Genomic DNA, 23,852 nt, shown 5'->3' with positions numbered 1-23,852 from the left:
GTTCTTATGAAGAGAAGTTGTAAAGGGCAAGCAGTCTCTACTACCCAGGATGATTTCATTAGTGACGCAAATGAGGTTACTGGCTTTGGCAGGGAAGGGTGTGTGTAAACACACCGACCTTTGTGGGTTTACTTTTTTGGGGGGGAGAAGAAAATGTAAAGATACCTTTTCATGCAATCCAGAGACAAACACGTTTGTGCCAAGATGTAATATAAAATGTTATGGGAACAGTCACACATCTTGTGTGGTTTTACACACAACTGCCATCTCTTGACTTAGAGAGAATGAAAAAGGCTGAGCTCACGGGGTTATGTCGCCGCCCTGAGATTCCTGCAGCAGCCTTCAAAAACCCAGCAGTTAACAGTCAATGAATTTGCCCCGGCAGTTGGAGAGGAGGAGGAGGAGAAGAATTGGTTTTTGTATGCCAACTTTCTCTACCACTTAAGGTAGAACCAAATCGACTTACAATCCCCTTCCCTTCCCCTCAACAGACACCTTGTGACGTAGGTGGGGCTGAGAGAGTTCGGAGAGAACTGTGACTAGCCCAAGGTCACCCACCTGGCTTCATGCGAAGGAGCTGAGAGAGTTCGGAGAGAACTGTGACTAGCCCAAGGTCACCCACCTGGCTTCATGCGTAGGTACGAGGAAACCAACCCAGTCCACCAGATTAGCCTCCGCCGCTCATGGGGAGGAGTGGGGAATGAAACCCGGTTCTCCAGATCAGAGTCCGTCGCTCCAAACCACCGCTCTTAACCACTACACCACGCTGGCTGCAGATCTGTTAAGTCCTGCCATCCATGAATCATCCTGGTATGCTTCTCCGTTTAGGGTGCAACCCAACCCCCTCCTCCTGGTTATTTCTACTTCTGCCACAAAAACTCCTTGTAATGTATCACTCAGACATTTGGCTCTACTTTAAGTTTTCTACCTCTCCTCCTCCTGCACTGTTTCCAGCACAAATTGTAAGTATGTGTATCCACGATGTACATTGTTCTCTTGCAAACAGTAAAATTAATTTCTAGGTACGGGGACAGTCAGGAGCTGCAATGCTTGACTGATATCTCCTTCTAAAAAGTTAGCATTTGGAATGCCTGGGTAATTGAAACCTGGAAAGTCACTAAATGTTGATTGGAGTTTTCCTCTTAAAACCAGTTGTTCTCACTTCAGGATGGAACTCTGCCATTTTTTTTTAGATAATGAAACCAATAAAAAATTTCTAGTGTGTTCTCAGTGTATAAAGATCCCTCCCCCCCAGGGTTATGCGTTGCATAAATCTGAAGAGTTATTAGAAAATAAAATATCATCAGCTGCTCTATTAAAACCAAAGAGATATCGACATTCTTCATGTTGTTGAACTGCCACCACTTTGGAAGATCCAAGCAATTGTGCAGCCAAACCAATATAAAAGCGAAACCCCCCAGAGAGTAAGCAATTTCAAAAGGATATTAAGATCACTATGCCAGAGTCCAAACGACAGAGTGATCAGTTATCAAGCTTTTCAAACTTGAACAGAAAAGGGATAATTCGAAATGTCAAGCTCCTCAGTATCTCTGAGCATCTATCTTAGAGCCCTTAGCTCTTTCGTTGTTTTAAATGCAATCTGCATGAGAGATACAAAAATTTATAGATTTATATCCTTCTCTCAAAACTTAAATTTTGAAGTTAAATTTGGCTTTTAAGGATTGGTGGAAGAGGGTTTGTGCTTTTGTAGTTTTACTATTTTGACGTATGTGGAGGGAATGTAACCCTATACTGCTAAAAGTGCTGCTAAACCAAATATCCTTTTTATTTACTCACTTTATACCTTGCCTTTCTCCCCAGTGGGGACCCAAAACAACTTACAGTGTTCTCCTTGCCTCCGTTTTATCCTCACAACAACCCTGTGAGGCACCTGGTTGGCTGCTGTGTGAACAGACTGCTGGACTTGATGGGCCTTGGTCTGATGCAGCAGGGCTTTTCTTATGTTCTTATTAGATTGAGGATGAGTGTGTGAGGGGCCCAAGATCACCCACCAAGCTTCCACGGGGTGGGGTGCGGATTTGAACCTGGGTCACTGAAATTCTAGTATGACATTCTTAACCACCACACCACATTTTAAAAGGTTTAATTAATGGTCAGTTCAAACATTATAGACAGCCCCGTGGTGCACAGTAGTAAATTGCAGTACTGCAGTCCAAGCTCTGCTCACAACCTGAGTTCGATCCCGACGGAAGTCGGTTTCAGGTAGCCGGCTCAAGGTTGACTCAGCCTTCCATCCTTCCGAGTCGGTAAAAGGAGTACCCAGCTTGCTGGATTAAAAGTGTAAATGACTGGGGAAGGCAATGGCAAACCATTATCAGTCTGTTTTCTCCTATGGAATTATCAGCAGTTTCAGGTAGTGATTTATATCAGAGAAACAGCATGGACAGGAAAGACTGACTACCCTCCAGCCCTGAACAAGCTACCAGTCTTACATGGCCGGGGATCCTGGAGGTTTTTTGTCTTCCTCTGGGCATAGAGCAGGGGTCACTGGGGGAGTGGGGGGGGGGGAAGGTAAGAACATAAAAAAGGCCATGCTGGATCAGACCAAGGCCCATCAAGTCCAGCAGTCTGTTCACCCAGTGGCCAATCAGGTACCTCTAGGAAGCCCCCAAACAAGACAAATGCAGCAGCATAATTCTGCCTGTCTTCCACAGCACCTAATATAACAGACAGGCTCCTCTGATCTTGAAGATAATAGGTATGCATCATGACTAGTATCCATTTTGACTAGTAGCCATGAATAGCCCTCTCCTCCATGATCAAGTCCCCTCCCCTCTTGAAACCTTCCAAGTTGGCAGCCATCACCACAACCTGGGGCAGGGAGTTCCACAATTTAACTATGCGCTGTGTGAAGAAATACTTCCTTTTATCTGGTTTGAATGCTTCACCCTCCAGCTTCAACAGATGACCCCACAATCTAGTATTACGAGAGAGGGAGAAAAGCTTCTCCCTGTCCACTCTCCATACCATGCATCATTTTATAGACCTCTATCATGTCTCCCCTTGTAGTTGTAGTTGTGAATTTCCCGCGTTATGCCGGGGGTTGGACTAGAGACGACCCATGAGGTCCCAGCTCTATGTTTCTACGGCTACTTTGCAGGGGGGGGGGGAGAACCACTGGAAATGTTGATCACAGATGTTCCAAATCATGTCTAGTTTAGCCCTAAGTTTCATGGAGTTGAAAGAAGTGTGTTCTCCCTGGTGCATGAATATGCAACACGAGTATACGCCTCACCGCAAGTACACTAATGAGCTGGTATATGCAATGGTTGTGAAATCAATGTACTTATGGCAAACAGAATAAATAAAAAAAAGACTAGTCTGTGTGTGGGAACCGTAGCATTCAAAGCAGCCTTAAAATAAAAACATATCTGAGTTGATTAGTCACACATCATAGCCCCCCAACAGTGGGCTGCTTTTAAGGAACAAAACGGTATCTATTAATCACGGCTCCTGGCGATGGGCTTTCATCGTTAACCCAGCTATGCTGAAATGCTTTCAGGCTGCATGCTAATGGGTGGGCTTGGCTTATTAAAGCCGCTTCGGCCGGCCGTGGTCAGGCATGGGTTTCTGTGCGTCGACACGGCGCAGAATCGGCAGGGAAAGAGGAGAGCAGCTCCCCAGCGCCGTCTTGGCGATCCTTTCCCCTAGTCCGAAAGCGGGGCTGGCCCAGTGTCTCCAAATGGCCCAACAAGTGCAGAGATCTCAAACCAGCCCCCCCCCCATTGACTGCTATGGTAGCTGGAATGGCCACGGTTTGATTAGCCAACACTGACAACTCAGAAGTAAACATACAATTATACGCAGGGTTTATCTTTCATGACTCTCCCCCACCCCCAAGCTCGACCTCAACAGTTTCACTCATCTGAGCAGGGCCTTCTGCGGGTGCCCCAAAACTGCTCATGCACAGGCTGTGGCCCCCACCTTGTTGGAATGGCTGGCCCAAGGAGGTTAGGAAAGCTTCCCATTTCCCGGCATTCCGCAAACTATGCTAAACTGAATTATTCAAGAGGGTTTCACAGGTAATAGGGCTCCACTGTACGAAGTGGTTTACAAAGTTACTTGGATAAATGACTAGGGACTGTACTCTATACTACTGTGTATAGCTTGCTGTAAATAGGCCCCTCCTATGAAATTTTGAATTGTTTAATGTATCATGTTTACTTAAGCTTTACTTGGTTTTTTTGGTTTCTGGTTGGTTCTACAGTAGGGTTGCCAGGTTCCTCTTTGCCACCGGAGGGAGGTTTTTGGAGTGGAGCCTGAGGAGTGTGGGGTTTGGGGAAGGGAGAGACTTCAATGCTTTAGAGTTCAATTGCCAAAGCGGCCATTTTCTCCAGGTGAACTGCTCTCTATTGGCTGGAGATCAGTTGTAATAGCAGGAGATCTCCAGCTTGTACCTGGAGGCTGACAAGCCTTTTCTACAGCCATGAGCAGATTGCATTGTTTACTGAATGCCCCCATCCCATTGATTGTATTGACTCTCTCTGAGTAATCTGCCTTGAATCCCAGTGAGAAAGGCGGACTATAAATAACGTCAATAAAATAAGAAAAAACAGGCAGGATGGTGCTGCTGCAGTGGTCTTGATTGTGGGCTTCTTGAGGCACCTGGTTGCTTGCTTTGTGAACAGACTGCTGGACTTGATGGGCCTTGATCTGATCCAGCAGGGCTTTTCTTATGTTCTTATGACCACAGGTCTGATCCAGCAGGGCTCTTCTTATGTCCTTATGATGCATACCTATTCTCTCCAGGATCAGAGGAGCATGTCTATCATATTAAGTGCTGTGGAAAACAGGCAAGACAATACTACTGCAATCATCTTGTTTGTGGGCTTTCTAGAGGCACCTGGTTGGCCACTGTGTGAAATATGGATCTGTTTTTGCACATCCAGAAATTCATCTGCCACTGTCAGCACTGATAGGAGATGAACATTCACTTCGACAATCATTTTATGCACACACTCCCCTCTCAAAAAAAGTTTTTAAAAGTTTCTGCTGTCTATTCTCTTCTCAGTTTTCTCTGAGTGGATCCCTCAAGACTAGGGTTGCCAAGTGCCAGGTGGTGGCGGGCAAACCTCCACCAATCCACCTGGCTGCCCACTGATGTGATGGGACCCCTCATTTACATAGATTCCAATGGAGTAAATGAAGATCAGGAGGTTGGGTTGAGCTTCACGGCTTTCTTTATTGGGCCAAGGAAGAAACAACCGGGTGATCTCAGATGCAGACATGATGAACTCTGCTATCTGGTCACACTGAGGGAGGGGCAATGCAAGAGGTTACAGTGAGGGGGGAAAGTATTTGATCCCCTGCTAAATTTGCCCGTTTGCCCTCTGACGAAGAAATGACCAGTCCATAATTTTAATGGTAGGTTGATTGTAGCTGTGATAGACAGAATAACAACAGGAAAACCCCCAGAAACCCAGAAGACAAAAGTCAGAGATTGATGTGCATTATAATGAGTGAAATAAGTATTTGATCCCTTATCAACCAGCCAGATTAGGGGTAGGGGTAGGGTTCTGCTGTCGACAGAAGCAATCAATCCATCAGATTCCAAACTAGCCACCATGACCAAGACCAAAGAGCTGTCCAAGGATGTCAGGGACAAGATTGTAGACCTGCACAAGGCTGGACTGGGCTACAAGACTATTGCCAAGCAGCTTGGTGAGAAGGTGACAACCCTCACCCTAACTGTCAACCTCCCTCGGTCTGGGGCTCCATGCAAGATCTCATCTCGTGGAGTTGCAATGATCATGAGAACGGTGATGAAGCAGCCCAGAACTACACGGGGGGAACTTGTCAATGATCTCAGGGCAGCTGGGACCATAGTCACCATGAAAACAGTTGGTAACACACTACGCCATGAAGAACTGAGATCTTGCAGAGCCCGCAAGGTCCCCTTGCTCAAGACAGCACATGTACAGGCCCGTCTGCAGTTTGCCAATGCACATCTGAATGACCCAGAGGAGAACTGGGTGAAAGTGTTGTGGTCAGATGAAACCAAAATCGAGCTCTCTGGCATCAACTCAACTCGCCATGTTTGGAGGAGGAGGAATGCTGCCTACGACCCCAAGAACGCCATCCCCACCGTCAAACATGGAGGGGGACATATTATGCTTTGGGGGTATTTTTCTGCTAAGGGGACAGGACTCCTTCATCACATCGAAGGGACGATGGATGGGACCATGTATCGTCAAATCTTGGGTGAGCACCTCCTTCCCTCAGCTAGGGCATTGAAAATGGGTCGAGGATGGTTCCAGAATGACAATGACCCGAAACACACGGCCAAGGCAACAAAGGAGTGGCTCAAGAAGAAGCACATTAAGGTCCTGGAGTGGCCTAGCCAGTCTCCAGACCTTAATCCCATCGAAAATCTGTGGAGGGAGCTCGAAATCTTACTGACTTGGAGAGGATCTGCAAAGAGGAGTGGGACAAAATACCTCCTGAGATGTGTGCAAACCTGGTGGCCACCTACAAGAAACATGTGACCTCTGTAATTGCCAACAAGGGTTTTGCCACCAAGTACCAAGTCATCTTTTGCAAAGGGATCAAATACTTATTTCACTCATTATAATGCACATCAATCTCTGACTTTTGTCTTCTAGGTTTCTGGGTTTTTTCCTGTTGTTATTCTGTCTCTCACAGCTACAATAGACCTACCATTAAAATTATGGACTGGTCATTTCTTCGTCAGAGGGCAAACAGGCAAATTCAGCAGGGGATCAAATACTTTTTTCCCTCACTGTAACTTTGAAAATAGGCAAGGGGACTTGAAAAATTAGTGCACCTATGGTGGGCAACATTACCTTGACACCCAAGATTACCCGCTTCCATGTGGCAGCTGAAGCTCTCCTGGAATTGCAACATCTCCAGATTACAGAGATTTGTCCCCCTGGAGAAAATGGCTGCTTTGTAGGGTGGACTCTATAGCTTTGTACCCCACTGAGGTCCCTCTTCACTCCAAGCCCCACCCTCCTCAGGCTCTGCCCCCAAATCTCTAGGAATTACCCAGCCTGAAGTTGGCAACTCTATCAACACCACCACCTCCATATTGCCCGAAAAGGTTACTCGGTATGTTTAAAAGTGAAAAAAGGCCCTAATAATAAACAATGATTAGAAAACCCAATTCAACTAAATACATGTTTAGAAACAGCATTTTAAAAGACAGGGGGAACGGAGGGAAAGCATGGGGCCGCAATTACCAAAAAATAAAAAAGTTATTCCAACTAACAGAGGGAGAAAAAATTAATACTTAAAAAACCAACTAGGCTGCGGTTAAGCCTTATAGTTTAAAAGAATGCTTCTCAGAAACCAGGCCTGATTTCCCAACCCGATTAATAAATCTTATTGGAATGAAAATGTTCTACTTAGTCAGATATTTTTGGACATGGTAGCTGATGATAAGTTCAAAGCACTTCTCCGACGGTAAACAAATCATTTACGCTCCTTAGCCCTTAGAAGTTTTTTAGTTCATACTTTCAAACCATGGATGAAGATCAGAAAACATCTAATACCCAATCATGGACTGCAGCACATTGCAAGATACAAGGCTACTTCAAAACCAAAAGGGGGAAAAAAAGAGACCGAGCTGAAACGAGGTAGGATAAAGCATTACCCAAAGCCCATTCCAATTACTTCACTTTTCTACTTCCTTTCAATATTTACAAATGCCCCTGAGACTCCATTCTCAGAGGAGGCCGTGTGTTTTATCAATTACCACCACGCCACTCAAAGGGGAGCTTTCGTCACTCCCAGGTCAGCCTGGGGGACCAGGCAGCTATGACTTGGATTCCATCCCAACATGACAAAGCCCTGCCTACAAAAGCGATTCCAGAATCGTAAGCACCACACACATTGTGGGATGCTGTAACACGGCTTCTGATGTAAGCAGGTTGCCGCCCCACAATGCCCTGTTTCCCTGCACTCACAAAACTTCTTGCTGTTGCTTTAGGGTTGCCGGCCTCAAGGTGGGGCCTAGAGACCTCCCAAAATTACTACTGATTTCTGGATAAGAACATAAGAAAAGGCATGCTGGATCAGACCAAGGCCCATCAAGTCCAGCAGTCTGTTCACACAGTGGCCAACCAGGTGCCTCTAGGAAGCCCACAAATAAGACAACTGCAGCAGCATTGCCCTGCCTGTGTTCCACAGCACCTGATATAACAGCCATTCTCCTCTGATCCTGGAGAGAATAGGTATGCATCATGACTAGTATACATTTTTACTAGTAGCCATGAATACTCCTCTCTTCCATGAACATGTCCACTTCCCTCTTAAAGCCCTCCATGTTGGCAGCCATCACCACATCCTGGGGCAGGGAGTTCCACAATTTAACTATGTGTTGTGTGAAGAAATACTTCCTTTTATCTGTTTTGAATCTCTCACCCTTCAGCTTTAGCAGATGACCCCGCATTCTAGTATTATGAGAGAGGGAGAAAAGCTTCTCCCTGTCCACTTTGTCCATACCATGCATAATTTTATAGACCTCTATCATGTCTCCCCTTAACTGCCTTCTTTCCAAGCTAAACAGAGATCAGTTCCCCTGGAGAAAATGGCTTCTTTGGAGAGTGGGTTCTATTTCATTATATCCTACTGAGGTCCCTCCCCAAACCCTGCCCTCCCAAGGCTCTGCCACCCAAATCTCCAGGAATTCCAAAACCCGGAGTTGGCAACCCTGTACGGCTTTATTTATCCAAACCTCAGTGCCTCTATGAAGCAATGACAAAAAAATTAATTATTTGCAGGCATGCTAGACATTAATACGTTTCGGAGAGTGTAAATAAGCTCGGGCAACAGTTCCAGACCAAACATATAGCTGCTGTCACGTTTAAAAGATGGGCGGAATTTGGAATCTAGATCAGGGATGTCAAACTCATTTGTTACGAGGGCCGAATATGACACAAATGTCACTTGGTCGGGCCGGGCCACGCCTCACCAGCCCAGATCGGGGGGGGGGGGTGGCTGGCTCATGGGCCAGATAAGACCTCTCAAGGGGTTGGATCCAGCCCTTGGGCCTTATGTTTGACACCCCTGGTCTAGATGTTTGCCCAGAAAATACTCCACATGGTTTCACACCCATCCTGGCCCAACGTGGAGAGGCTGTCTATCTGGGCAATCTGGCTAACCTGTGACCTTCTGCCCTCTTGGCTCGCAGCCCCCTTCTAATGGAACGCAGAGTGCTCGGATGCTCACACCAGATGGACAATGAGGGTCTTAATATCTTGCCAGGTGCCTGTTTCTGAATCCCCAGAAGATTCAACCAGGCTTAAATCAGGGTTCATCAGTATTTCCATGCTGGCAACTGCAGATATTAGCCTAAAACCTTAACTCCATATGCTCCACACGCCAGGATGCGATGCAATCACCATTTTGGCGATGCTGCTAAACAGCAGGACGCAGTGGACGAAAGAAACGTTAACACTATAGCAAACTTAAAGACAGGTTGGGGGGGTGTCATGTTATATTAATAAAGAATTTCCTACAGAACTCCTTCAGTTAAACTTGTAATGAGATGTTTCCTCCCCTGTGGTCATTTATCAATAACAACTTCTGCCCTTGTTTTGATAGGCTCCTCGTCTTGTTATAATACTTTTCACTAATTGTAGTGACACCTCCAAAATCGGGGGGGGGGGAAGGGGTGCTAATCGGCTTACAAGATTTAACATAGCTAAACTAGGTCATCACACTGCTAACTAATGCTACTGGCATATGCTTCTCTTGTTCTACGCTTATCAGGAAATTCTGTATTTATTTATTTTCACCTTTCTGACGGGCTTTGGTTTATAAAATGTATATCCTATGTTTCCGCTCTCACAAGGGACACTGAGGCAGCTAACAAATTACAACGGGCATACCATTTTAAAACTGACCGACAAGGACAACACTGTATCATTAAAGCAATTAAAACCAGAACTAAAATACACACAAAGACATAAAAACAACAATTAAAACACTAGGCAGGATGGAGGGATCAGAGGTGATGCCAAAAGAAACAAAAACGTCTTCATGTGCTGGTGGGAGATGGCAACAGAAGGGTACAGAAGAAGTTTTCTGGAGACGGAGATCCAGAGTTCTCAGCTTCTGCTCAGACGCAGAAGATTCAAGCACAGTAGCAGAGCTCTTCCAGAGCAAGAAAATAAATGAACACATGAAATTGCCTTATACTGAATCAGATTATCAGTCCATCTAGGTCAGTATTGACTACTCTGACTTGCAGTGGCTCTCCAAGGTTTCAAGTCTTTTGCATCACCTACTGCCAGGTCTTTTAACTGGAGATGCCAGGGGTTGAACCTGGGACCTTCTGCATGCCAAGCAGATGCTCTACCACTGAGCCACAACCCTTCTCCAAGAATAACCCTCATTGCACTGCAATTTTCTTTTCTAATTTTCAGAGGACACAATACAGCCCAAACGAAGCATTTTCAAGACCTATTTCAACAGGAGAGCTGTGCCTGTGCTTTCACAAGTTGGACTGGAGAGAACTTAACTCTGGCTGGATCATGTGAAGGACATTTTCTTCAAAAAAAAATAGCAATAGCTGTCCTTAACATAGGCAGACATGTATGACTTTAGTAGTAGAAAAGGGCAAGAGTCCAGTAGCACCTTAAAGACTAACAAAAATATTTTCTGGTAGGGTGTGAGCTTTCGTGAGCCACAGCTCACTTCTTCAGATACAGCTAGAATGTGAATCCATCTGTCTTTAAGTAGAGGAGAGTGAATTCAGACAAGCATTAGTATGTAAATGTTAACAGTATGTAAATGTGAATAGCAGGCGTGATGGGATTAGGTGTGGTATGCAGAAGAGTCTGTGATGTCCGGGGGAGAGATGGGTGCCGTCAAGTCGCTTCCGACTCATGGCGACCCTATGAACGAAAGTCCTCCAAAATGTCCTATCTTTGACAGCCTTGCTCAGATCTTGCAAATTGAAGGCTGTGGCTTTCTTTATAAGTCAATCCATCTCTTGTTGGGTCTTCCTCTTTTCCTGCTGCCCTCAACTTTTCCTAGCATGACTGTCTTTTCCAGTGACTCTTGTCGTCTCATGACGTGACCAAAATACGATAGCCTCAGTTTAGTCATTTTAGCTTCTAGGGTCAGTTCAGGCTTGATTTGATCTATAACCCACTGATAACCCAATCAGTGGGACAGAATTTAACGGGCACATTTTAATGTACTTTTTCTTTTTTAATGATATTGGCCTGTCCATTTTAAAATTGCTGTTATAGTGTTTTTAGATTGTAATGGCCTATGGTTTTATACAATAAACTACTATTATTATTAGATCACTTGATTATTCGGGGTGACACCCATCTCAACACTCACCTGCCACTGAAATAAAATCTAAAACTACTATTTGTTTCAGCAATGCTGGCTTTCACTGTAACACTTTGCTGTCATTAGCTGTTTTCTGAAAAAGAAGATTCCAACTGGGACTTGTCTGATGAAACCTGACTTCAGAGGAAGTCATGGCCCTATGTTTGCAAGACCGGAGCAAGGCGTTAATGATAGGATGTTTCAGAGGTTATTAATTCATAAAGTTGCTGTGTTGGAAACAACTTGATGGCACATAACACATACAAGTTGAAAGGAGCAGAGCAGCACAATCCTGTTCTCCCAAGTTATCACTTAAATGGAGCCCACCAACATCAGACGGTTGTTTTCCCCTACTATTTCCCTCCCCCTTCTCTACCACACCAACCCCAAAGAGGATGTTGTTTTAAAGAGATCCCCTAAATTATAATGATAATTAGACAAAGCTGCTTGAAAAGCTCATGCTGGGTAATATCCACGGTATACCAATCCGCTTATTATTAATGTAAGCAGTCAAACGGATTCCTAACCAATTATGCAGTTCTCCCTCAAGTAACTTAACCGGTGGAAATCCTTAGATTTCTGAATCACGTCTTCAAGATTATTCATTTCAAAACTGAAACCTCAACAGCAGCCTCAAACGGCCCCTATCTCCAGTAACCTGGCCACTACTAAAAACCATTTTAGCGTCTTCCCTTAGAAAACACCCTGAGAGACAAGACAGCTGTTGCAAAACACTTTTAAATTGTTTGAGGTTTTTAAAATTAACTTTATTGACTATTTCTGAAGATTTCACAGCTGGTCTAGCTTTCTTAGAAATACCATGTCTAGAGTCTCCTAGTGAGGGAAACTCTCAGTTATATTCAGACAACACAATAAACCATGGGTTAATGAAATCCAGTTTACAAGACACCCCAATGCTGGAAACCCAACTCACTCTGGTTGGCTGGAGATTCACAAACCAGTATCCTCCACTATGGTTTTGCTCAGCTTTCTTAACCAGTTTGGTTTATCAGGACATCCAAAGGCAGAATCCAAGCTTAACTCCAGATGAACCACTACTAATATGTGAGCTGTCAAGTTGCAACTGACTCATGGTGACCCCTTGAGAGCTTTTCAAGACAAGAGGTGAGCAGAGGTGGTTTGACAGCACCTTCCTCTGCATAGCAACCTAGGGTCGTTTACGCATGGCTACTTTCACACACTTTTGCCCCCAGTTTGTTTGGGTTGTTCCTTCGAGTTATGCATGAATTTTCTGTCCATTAGAGATGACCTCACAAATCCTGGAACTTCCCGTCCCTCTGTTAACCTGATTCTTCCCTCTCCCCTGAGCTCAGCCCGGATGAAATCCCCATGCATAAGGCAAAGTGTGGGACACACAAGCTTGGTTTTCTCACAGCCAATTACCAAGCAGCATGTAAAGAGGTGGGAATACAAATGCTTCCTGCTTCCTGGGAGCTCTTTCTGAGCAGAAGAAAGGCATTTTAAAACTGAGGCTTGAATTCCCCCCCCCCACCTCCTTTCAGATTGCTCAGTTTTCTATTTTTAAAATGCCTTTGGGTTTTTTTTGGGGGGGAGGGATTTTCTCTCACAGTAAACTCTACAAAGTAAGTCAATTACAAAGCAGCATTTCAAGGGGTGGGGACTTGATTTCAGCTTGGAGACTGCTGGTGCATAGATTCCCAACAGGAAAGTGTGGGTCCAGCAATCAATGAACCTCAGGTAAAATTCTCATGCATAAACAACCTAGGTCTTCTTTGGTGGTTGCCCTTCCAAGTACTAGCTAAGGCTGACCCTGCTTAGCTTCTGAGTTCTGATGAGCTTGAGCTAGTCTGGGCTATTTGGGCTGCACCACTGCTGGGGTATGAAGTTGCAACTGCTGAACATAAGGAAGTCCTTACTGTTTCTGCTACGGCCTGCTCCTGCAGATGCTCTCTCAGAACATGCCCTTTGCCTCTCTCTGCTTCTTAGCCCCTTGTCAAGAAGAATTTAGATTATATGTTTTGCTATGCCAGTGGTTTTCAAACCACTCTGGGGGGCTCCAAGGATCCCTGGAAGCTTATGTGGGTTTCCTCAATGATAGGATAAGGAACAGAGAACAAGCTTTCCAGGAAGAAGAAGTAGTAGTAGTAGTTGGTTTTTATATGCCAACTTTCTCTACCACTTAAGGAAGAATCAAACCGGCTTACAATCACCTTCCCTTCCCCTCCCGACAACAGACACCCTGTGAGGTAGGTGGGGCTGAGAGAGTGTGACTAGCCCAAGGTCACCCAGCTGGCTTCACGTGGAGGAGTGGGGAAACAAATCCAGTTCACCAGATTAGCCTCCGCCACTCATGTGGAGGAGTGGAGAATCAAACCCGGTTCTCCAGATCAGAGTCCACCACTCCAAACCACCACTCTTAACCACTACACCACACTGGCAGTTTTGTCCACCGTGGCCAAATTTTCTCTACAATGTTGAACAGCAGGGGAATGTGGGTGTGTTGTAGGGTACATCCTTGGCTCATGTAGGGTACAGTGAGGCCCAGCCGGGCTGGCCAGTGCCCTGCTTGCCCAGCAGCCAAGGATACCATTCAGAATCCTCTGAATTGTGCTGGGTTTCCCTGGCAGACAAGTCACTTTGGAGCAGTTCCCTGAATGAGTAAGAACTTGAAAATCACTGCTTTACATTGAATAATGAATAAATAAATACATTAAAAACAAACTGAGGAACTTCAATACTGCATCTATCCACAGGAGCAAGATAACCCCACCACACACACACACCCTGTGGCGCAGAGTGGTAAACTGCAGTACTGCAGTCCAAGCTCTGCTCACGACCTGAGTTTGTTCCCAACGGAAGTTGGTTTCAGGTAGCTGGCTCAAGGTTGACTCAGCCTTCCATCCTTCCAAAGTCAGTAAAATGAGTACCCAGCTTGCTGGGGGTAAAGGGAAGACGACTGGGGAAGGCACTGGCAGACCACCCCATAAACAAAGTCTGCCTAGGAAACGTCAGGATGTGACGTCACCCCATGGGTCAGGAATGACCTGGTGCTTGCACAGGGGACCTTTACCTTTTACACACACACATCATCTCATTTAAGTAGCTATGTTTGTAGGGCTTCCCCCCAAAAAAATTAAAAAAGGGATTGTTGACTGTATTACACACGCTGCACAAGCTGTATAGTGTTGAGACAAAAGAGCATTCTTAGCATTACTTCTGAACGAGTCCTAAGAGAGCACAGCCAGGCCAAAAATAGTTTCCAGTGCTAAATGCAAATACATTATTCCAAGAATGTTTAGAATTTGCCACCAGCCACAGTAACGAGGCTCAAGACCTTGGTAGAGCTAGTTAACTTTTCCCCTTCCTTAAGATCTGACCTTGGAACTTCCCGACTCTTGCTCAAAGCAATGAAAGTGAAAAGCGCAAAACATCTTTTGGAAGCGGATCTTTAAGAATTCCAAGGGACTTGTTTTCTTTTGCCTCAAACAACAGGCACTTACTTAATCTTGTGGAGCTATCAGGAACCTTTTTTTATTTTAAAAACGTTTTATGTCAGTACACAAAACATATAAACATATGTTCAATTTTGCGGAGCTACAGGAACCTTTTTTATTTTTTAAAAAAAGTTTTATTTCATTACACAAAATATATAAACACTAAACATAAACAATCGTAATTTATGTGGAGTTTACTTTTTAAATTTACATTTTAGTAGTTTACTTCTTTTGAGTTACATTACTCTGCATTCTCAATATATCTCCATAGCTATTAACATATTTATTGAAAAACATGTATTACCTCACTCTTTTGTCTTCTATTTTTATTTACGTTTATTCTTAATTTTTAGCTATATAATGAAAAAAGACACTCAATTTTTTGCTGAAATTCTGAAATTAGTCTAGTAGGTATAAAAGATGTTAATTTTGCCATAATCGTACACTCCATTAACTTATTCATCCATTCATTCAACTCTGGGGATTTCTCCGCCTCCCATTTTGATCCTTATGTTACTCCTGCTGCCATCACCACATACTTGAATAATTTGCTATATATTTTTGGGATATTACTTGGTAAGATATTTAGTAGCATATTTTTCGGATCCATCACAAACTTGTGATAGATGTTGACCCTTTCCTATAGGAGAGAGTGTAAATCAGGTAGAGTTGGAAGACCCTGGAGAATCCCTGTCAAGATTAAGCAGACAATACTGGACAACAGAACAGTAGCCTGGCTTGGTGTGAGACAGCTTTATATGTTCAAAGACTGACCTCTTCAACCAACACAAGTTGTTTTTTGGGGGGACGGGAGACCGAGAACCAGGCAAAGAAGAAAACAACCATCTGGGAGGGGCCGTGGCTCAGTGGTAGAGCATCTGCTTGGCATGCAGAAGGTCCCAGGTTCAATCTCCGGTTAAAGGGAGTAGGCAGGTAGGTGATGTGAAAGACCTGTACCTGAGACCCTGGAGAGCCGCTGCCAGTCTGACTAGACAGTACTGACTTTGATGGACCAAGGATCTGATTCAGTATATGGCAGCTTCATGTGTTCATCTGCATCCATACAAATCAACAGTTGTAACAGAATTTTTTGGATAGCAAGTTCTTGCTGTCCACAGACCCTTTATTATCAATAAGCAGAAGCAGCATGATTTGATGACTCTTCAACCTGAAGCCTAAGCAAAGGGCACATACAGCTCCCATTCAAAAGCAACGAAAGCGGAAGATTCGGTGAATCAAATTTGTAACAGAGATTAATGCACAGCAAGACAGCTAATGCAGGTTACCTCCTTCGCGAGCTCTCAAAACAAGAGTTGGCAAGAGTTTCAGAAAAGTAACTCTAATTAGGAACCTGGAAATTCTAGGTTAGCAAGATGTGTGGCTGTATAATTGCCTCTTTGCAGCTCGATCTGACCTCTGCTAACAGATGGGGAGGCCAGAGGGCTGGAGATGCAGCCCGCAGATGTAACTTCTTAACTGACTCATCATCAATCTGGACCGGTTTTATTTGCACTGGATGCTCAACCCCTTTTATTTAGGATCTTGACCCTTAACAAGCTGAACTAAATATATTCCTCCCGTCAACTGAACTCAGAACTCCTCCCAGATGGTTAGATCTGAGTCCAGTAGCACCTTAGAGACCAACCAGATTGGGGGGGTACAAGCTTTCACGACTTGAAGCTTACACCCTGGTTTCTAGAGTGCTACTGAACTCGAATCTAGCTCTTCTACAGCAGACCAAAACGGCTACCCTCCTGAAGCTCTCATTTCTTACTCTCTTGCCGAGAGACCTGCTGCAGTCCTTCACGGGCTGCTTATCTTACGACTGGGAATAGTTCCATTCTGAGCAGTACGCAGCAGCTGACCCTGCCAGAAGATCTACTCATGAGCAAACACCGACCGAAGGGGTGCTTAGAATCATAGAGTCATAGAGTTGGAAGGGACCACCAGGGTCATCTAGTCCAACCCCCTACACAATGCAGGAAATTCACAACTACCTCCCCCCCACACCCCTAGTGACCAGAAGATGGCAAAGATGCCCTCCCTCTCATCATCTGCCTAAGGTCCCAGAATCAGCATTGCTGAGAGATGACCATCTAACCTCTTCTTAAAAACCTCCAGGGCAGGAGAGCTCACCACCTCCCGAGGAAGCCTGTTCCACTGAGGAACCGCTCTAACTATCTTCTTATGTATAAGCAGGGGTTTTGGGAGGGTCAACTCCAGCTTGCTGCTTGAAATCAAGCCTTTCCCATCTGGTATGGTATATCTGATCAACAACCGCAGAAGACGGCCAGCTGGAAAAGTGTCCATTTTCAGCAGCAGACATGAGCCCTCCCAGCCGATGGAAGGGTCCGATATCTGTACAACGCTTATTCAGACATTTAAACTCAGTGTGGTACAGTGGTTAAAGTGTCGGGCTAGGACCTGGGAAGCCCAGGTTCAAATCCCCACTCGTGCCATGGAAGGTCACTAGGTGACTTGGGGCCAGTCGCACACTCTCAGCCTAACCTAAAATCATAGAATCATAGTGTTGGAAGGGACCACCAGAGTCATCTAGTCCAACCCCCTGCACAATGCAGGGAATTCACAACTACCTCCTTCCCCCTCACACACACCCAGTGACCCCTAATCCATGTCCAGAAGATGGCCAAGATGCCCTCCCTCTCATCATCTGCCTAAGGTCATAGAATCAGCATTGCTGACAGATGGCCATCTAGCTTCTGCTTAAAAACCTCCTGGGAAGCTCACCACCTCCTGAGGAAGCTCGAGGAAACCTACCTCACAAGGGTTGTTGTGAGGATAAAACGGTGGAGAGGAGAATGATGTAAGCCACTCTGGGTCCCCATTGGGGTGAAATACAGGATATAAATAAAAGTAACTACCGTATATACCCATGTATAAGCCGACCCCTTATACCCGGGGCAGCCTCCCTGCAGTTGCATAGGGTGTGTTTTTTTAACAATTCTGTCAGCAGGAGAGTCCTGTGGAAAGGTTTGTCTGCCTAAGTTTGCCCCAAGATTATTACAGAACTGCCTCTCCAAAGGAACATCTTCCCAGCAGCAGCAGCAGCAGCAGGAGGAGGAGGAAGAGTTGGTTTTTATATGCCAACTTTCTCTACCACTTAAGGGAGAATCAAACCGGCTTACAATCACCTTCCCTACAACAGACACCCTGTGAGGTAGGTGGGGCTGACAGAGTGTGACTAGCCCAAGGTCACCCAGCTGGCTTTATGTGGAGGAGTGGGGAAACCAACCCGGTTCACCAGATTAGAGTCTTCTGCTCCTAACCACTACACCACGCTGGTATAGGTGGTAAGTCATCAACTTCACGGCCAACTTATGGCGACCCCATAGGGTTTTCAAGGCGAGAGATGAACAGAGGTGATTTGCTATTGTCTGCCTCTGCATAGCGACCCTGGACATCCCTGGTGGTCTCCCATCCAAATACTGACCAGGGCCGACCCTAATTAGCTTTTGAGTTCTGACAAGGTTGGGCCAGCCTGGGCCATCCAGGTCAGGACTTATCCCCTAACTGTTTTAAATAGTTAATACTGCTATTCCATGAGAATCACCACCTATTCCAATGTTATCAGCCTGGCAGCAATAAAGTCAGATAAAATCATTATCATAGCTAATGACGGAATGCTGTTTTTTACCTTCAAAGGCCTAAACAGCTTTTATCCAAATTACCTAAAAAGGCTGCCTCTATCCAGATCAAGTGTGTCTGGGATTGGGGTGTTTCGTTTTATTTTTGCCGTCAAGTAGAAGTTGACTTACGGCAAACCCACAGAGTTTACAAAGCAAGAGACAAACAGAAGTGGTTCACCATTGCCTGCCTGGAAGGGGCTGTGGCTCAGTGGTGGAGCCTCTGCGTGGCATGCAGAAGGTCCAACATTCAATCCCCGGCATCTCCAATTAAAGAGACTAGGAAAGTAGGTGATGTGAAAGACCTCTGCTTCAGACCCTGGACAGCCACTGCTGGTCTGAGTAGACAATACTAACTTTGATGAACCAAGGGTCTGATTCAGTATAAGGCAGCTTCATGTATTCATGTGCCTCTTCATATTGACCCTGGACATTCTTGGCGGTCGCCCATCCAAGTACTAACTAGGGTTGACCCTGCTTAGCTTCAAGACTGATGAGATCAGGCTAGCTTGGGCCATCCAGGTCAGGGGTGGGGAGCCCAAAATAATTCAAGGGGACCAAGCTGCCTTTAAGAAGTAAAATTACAGGGGTGTTCTCAGCAGCCACCCCTATACTCCCTCAGCAGGAGCATCTCCTACCATCCTAATCCCCATCGTGGTGTAGCCAGCAAGGTGTAGTGGTTAAGAGCAGTGGTTTGGAGCAGTGGACTCTGATCTGGAGAACAGGGTTTGATTCCCCACTCCTCCACATGAGCGGGAGAGGCTAATCTGGAGAACTGGGTTGGTTTCCCCACTCCTACACACGAAGCTGGGGAAGGCACTGGCAAACTACCCTGTAAAAAAACAAACTCTGCCTTGAAAAGTCGGGATGTGACGTCACCCCATGGGTCAGGAATGACCCAGTGCTTGCACAGGGGACCTTTACCTTTACACATGAAGCCAGATGGGTGACCTTGGGCTAGTCACAGTTCTATTAAGAGCTCTCTCAGCCCCACCTGCCTCACAAGGTGTCTGTTGTGGGGAGGGGAAGGGAAAGTGATTTTTAAGCCGGTTTGATTCTTCCTTAAATGGTAGAGAAAGTCGTCATACAAAAACCAACTCTTCTTCTTCTCTCAACATCAACTAAACACATTTCAGAAGGTTTTTTGATGGTGTGAAGAATTGTTTGCTTGTTAAATAGGTTTTGGTTTCTGATAACTGTATTTTATGTTTCCCTTTGGTAAGCTGTCTCAAGTAGGGAGGGAGGCATGGTATAGCCCAATCTCCGTCAGAAGTTAAGCTGGGTTGGTTCTCAGAAGGGAGACCTCCAAGGAAGACTCTGCAGAGGAGGGCACTGGCAAACCACCTCTGCTTCTCATTTGCCTTGAAAGCCCTTTGCTGGGGTCGCCATAAGGCACTTTACACACACACACACACACAAGCTGCCTTGAGCACTCTTGCAAGGGAAAGGTGGCACAGAAATGCCCTGTTATTCAAAAGTAACTGGATGGAAAATGTAGACACAGACAGACCCAAGGGTAGGTGGTGCCAATGGATCCTACAGTTATTGTGCTGGGGCTGTTATGTCATTCCTAAACATTATATTATGTTATCATATGTATGGCCAGATGCAAAGATGATCAGTTATAAAGAACTGGTGTCACTCTAATAACCTCCCTGTTATTGTATGGATTACCATTTGATGGGACTGGGTGACTCAGTTTAAAAGTCTGGGAGTATAAATGAAACCAAGGCCATTTATGCACGGAAGGTTTTGCCTTGGATTTGCCACTCTGTAGATGCACATTTTCCCCATCTGAATTCTCAAAACTCTGCATGGGCTCTTATTTTTGAGAATTTGGAAGGGAAAAATGGGCACCTATTGAGTGGCAAATCTAAGTGTCAGGAGCAGGCCATGAGGATGGTATGCGGTAGTGCTGGTGTGCTGCTTCCAGGTGCTGTTGTGCTATTCTGTACAAGGCCAGTCTATGCCCCGTGTTTAGTCTTCATAGATTCCCATAGTGTGGGAATCGCCAAGAGCTGCTTCCTGCCTGTTGGAGGGGGGGTTGCCTGGGTAACCGGTTATCTCCTTTTGCTCTCCCATATATGTGCCTTGCCTTGCACCCTACTAGTATCCTTTTGAATATGGCTTCTGAAACCAGTCAATTCTTCCCAATAAAACTGCTTTCGTGGATTTGCTGTCTGCTGAAATCTGTTTATGGGTTCCAGCAGGGCTAGAGCTTACACTAAGGCAAAATCTCCCGTGCATAAATGGCCCAATAAAAATGAACAAGATCTAGCAAACTGCCAAGTTATCAGCAAGGGCCAACTTTTGAAACTTATTGGAAACCTCTTCTTGAATTTTGAAAGAAAGGGGTGAGTGAGTCAGATAATAACAATTATAATTGCCCTTCACTGAGTTAAAACCAGGTTTGAAATAAAAAGAAAATGAATGTCTTTTATCATGTTTTAGATAGTGGTAGGGCTTCCTTGCATAACATGACATTACACTTGTCTTGCTTTATATGATATTATTGTATTTGTACTGGCCCTTTGTATCTGTCAAACAGTTAAAAATAAATAAATATATCCTTTCAATATTGGGGCGGGGGAATAAAAGGCAATTTGCAGACTATGAACAGCACGACAATCTCAGATGGGCACACGTGTAAGCAGAAACATAATCCCCAATTAAGGATTGTTCTGATAACAATTACATTCAAGGGTACTCTCTGTCCAAATCATCTGCAACCTCTAACTGCCAGCAGCTGTAGGTGAAGAAAAGATTTATGCAGTTCTGTCAACATTGATGACTACAGAAATGGGATGAGAATTACTTGGTGATGTAAAATTCCATTTTATTGAGCTCCGGGTTAAACTATAAATGACAACTCTCTGTTCCATCTTCAGCACATGGCGGCCCTCATAATTTAAAACTACTGGCCGTCTGTACTCGGAGGACTTGTTTTTTATGCTTAAAAAGCCGCCATAGAAGCTGAATTACTTCTCACATTAAAGCAGGAATTACCAGAGCATCTGGTGAATCTTGAATTACGGCCGTCTGTGCTCACTCAGCTAAGTAGATTTTGAGTTAAGTGTTCCTTAGCTGTTGTATTTTAAAAACCAGAGCACTAAAAATAAGATATGTAGCAGTATTATTTCCTTTTTTAGGACTTTCCAACAGTCCACGTGTTGCATAACTTCTTAATCTGATCGCAGAGGGACAGAGATGTACTTTCTAACAGTGGGTACGCCGAGGGGAAAGAGAGAGCGATCACACATGCGTTTCGGAAATAAAGACAAAATAATACCCTCTTGTACACTGAACGTACAACAACTTTACAACCCATTCAGTCTTTATAGCCAGCCTGATTTTGTAGTTCCTTGACCATGTAAACTGCAATTACTACAATCCCCTATTTTAGAAGGCTATGTTGCGGTTTGCGGATATAAGCTAAGATACGTTGTTGTTTTTTTAAAGTCAGCTACTTCAGACGAGAGTTGTAGCTTTTGCTGCAGCGTACAATTTTTGTTGCAATAAAGTGCTGTGAAAACTAATTAAAACTGTATAATACATTAAGACTTTGCTTATGACGACATCACTGTTCAGGCCATTGTAATATGATAATCAAAAAAGGCTATTTTAAAGATTTTTTTCTTCAAGCCACACTTTAGAGAAGGGGTCACCAACATAGGGCCCACAGGGGACTGGGCACCCGCCAGCACCCTACCTTGTGCCTGCCAACTTTATTTTTTTAGAAACCCCCACCTGGAAATGGTCACATGGGTCTTTGTAGGGTTGCCAACCTCCAGGTACTAGCTGGAGATCTCCTGCTATTACAACTGATCTCCAGCCTACAGAGAAAAGTTCATCTGGAGAAAATGGCCACTGTGGCAATTGGACTCTATGGCATTGAAGTCCCTCCCCTCCCCAAACCCCACCCTCCTCAGGCTCCACCCCTAAAACCTCCCGCTGGTTGCCAAGAAGGACCTGGCAACCCTAGTCTTTTTCCCAGCAAGGCTTCTGATTGGCTTTGCAGATTTTTTAACGTTGCTTTGGCAGCTTCTATCACAGCATAAGGATCTTCACTGTGTGACTGAAGGTAAACTGGGGCAGCCATTTTGTGCCTCGCTCCACCTGCAGCAACAGCCATTTTGTGGCTCACTCCACCTGCAGGGGCAGCCATTTTGTGCCTCGCTCCACCTGCAGCAACAGCCATTTTGTGGCTCACTCCACCTGCAGGGGCAGCCATTTTGTGGCAGTGCCCACCATGCCGTGCCTCTGGCAGATGCACAGGGAACTCTCCGCAGGCAAAAATCAATACAGAAAGGATTTCCTGAAGGTTCTTCTGAAATAGGGTTGCCAGCCTCCAGGTACTAGCTGGAGATCTCCTGCTATTACAACTGATCTCCAGCTGACAGAGATCAGTTCACCTGGAAAAAATGGCCGCCTTGGCAACTGGTCTCTATGGCACTGAAGTCCCTCCCCTCCAAACCCCGCCCTCCTCAGGCTCCACCCCTAAAACCTCCCACCAGTTGCCAAGAGGGACCTGGGAACCCTACTTTGAAACCAATTGGTGTAGGGTGTGTCCCATCAAGTGGTAATAAGATGTTTCACAGGCTCAGTAATACAGTGAACTCTGCTATTCAAGGCAAGAGACGAACAGAGGTGGTTTGCCATCGCCTGCCTCTATGTAGCAACCTTGGACTTCCTTGGCGGTCTCACATCCAAGTACTAACCAGGGCCGACCCTGCTTAGCTACCGAGACTTGATGAGATCGGGGCCATCCAGGCCAGGAACTACATCTACATTTAGGTCTGTGAAAATCACACTTCTTATGCAGAATAGCGATACATCTCATTTTTTATCCCCCCACCCCCCAATCCATCAGTAATAACTCATTCTCATTCAGGACAAGCAATGTTAATGGCTGCCATCTATACTGAACAGCTGTTTGTTTTACACTGGCATACGAAGCAGTCGCCAAGAGGTACCTATGGTATCAATGGAGCACTGTCTATTGCACTACAAAATTTAATTCATGCTTCACAAAGCTGAGTATGATTTACCTGGGTTAACACTCAAATTTCAGCAACAGGAAATTCAAGTATCTTTCCTGAGGAATTTAGGATGAAGCTAGTTTAAATATTTTGTGGAAGGCTTATATTTACCTGATTATCCTCTGAGCGGCATACTGATGAAGGGAGCGGAACTGCGCCGACATATTGGCTAAAGCTGCCAAACAATTTGTATGAAGGTATTTGTCCTGAAGGAGAAGAGAAGGAGGGGAAAAACACATCAAGCTGTCCTTTCCGCACACTGCAAGACCTGTGGAAAGGAAATCGCCCAGCAGCCGATCATCCGTTTACCGGAGGTGAGGTTGCAATAAACAAAACTTGTGCTCCGATTTTAGGGGATAAGTAAC

At 45.1% G+C, this 23,852-nt stretch overlaps 1 protein-coding gene across 2 annotated transcripts in view; it reads right to left on the bottom strand.

The window, feature by feature from the left end:
* The window catches only part of DYM (dymeclin), a 227,244-nt gene that overhangs the window by 95,886 nt on the left and 107,506 nt on the right, over positions 1 to 23,852 (bottom strand). For both annotated transcript variants that reach the window (XM_056847950.1, XM_056847951.1), the window contains exon 12: positions 23,599 to 23,693. In XM_056847950.1, coding sequence (XP_056703928.1) covers positions 23,599 to 23,693 — 95 coding nt within the window. The remainder of the gene's footprint in view (positions 1 to 23,598; positions 23,694 to 23,852) is intronic.

Source organism: Euleptes europaea, chromosome 4 (assembly GCF_029931775.1).
Source record: "Euleptes europaea isolate rEulEur1 chromosome 4, rEulEur1.hap1, whole genome shotgun sequence".
Taxonomy (NCBI): domain Eukaryota; kingdom Metazoa; phylum Chordata; class Lepidosauria; order Squamata; family Sphaerodactylidae; genus Euleptes; species Euleptes europaea.
Note: the sequence above shows the minus strand (reverse complement) of the source record. Positions and strands in the feature narration are given on the sequence as shown.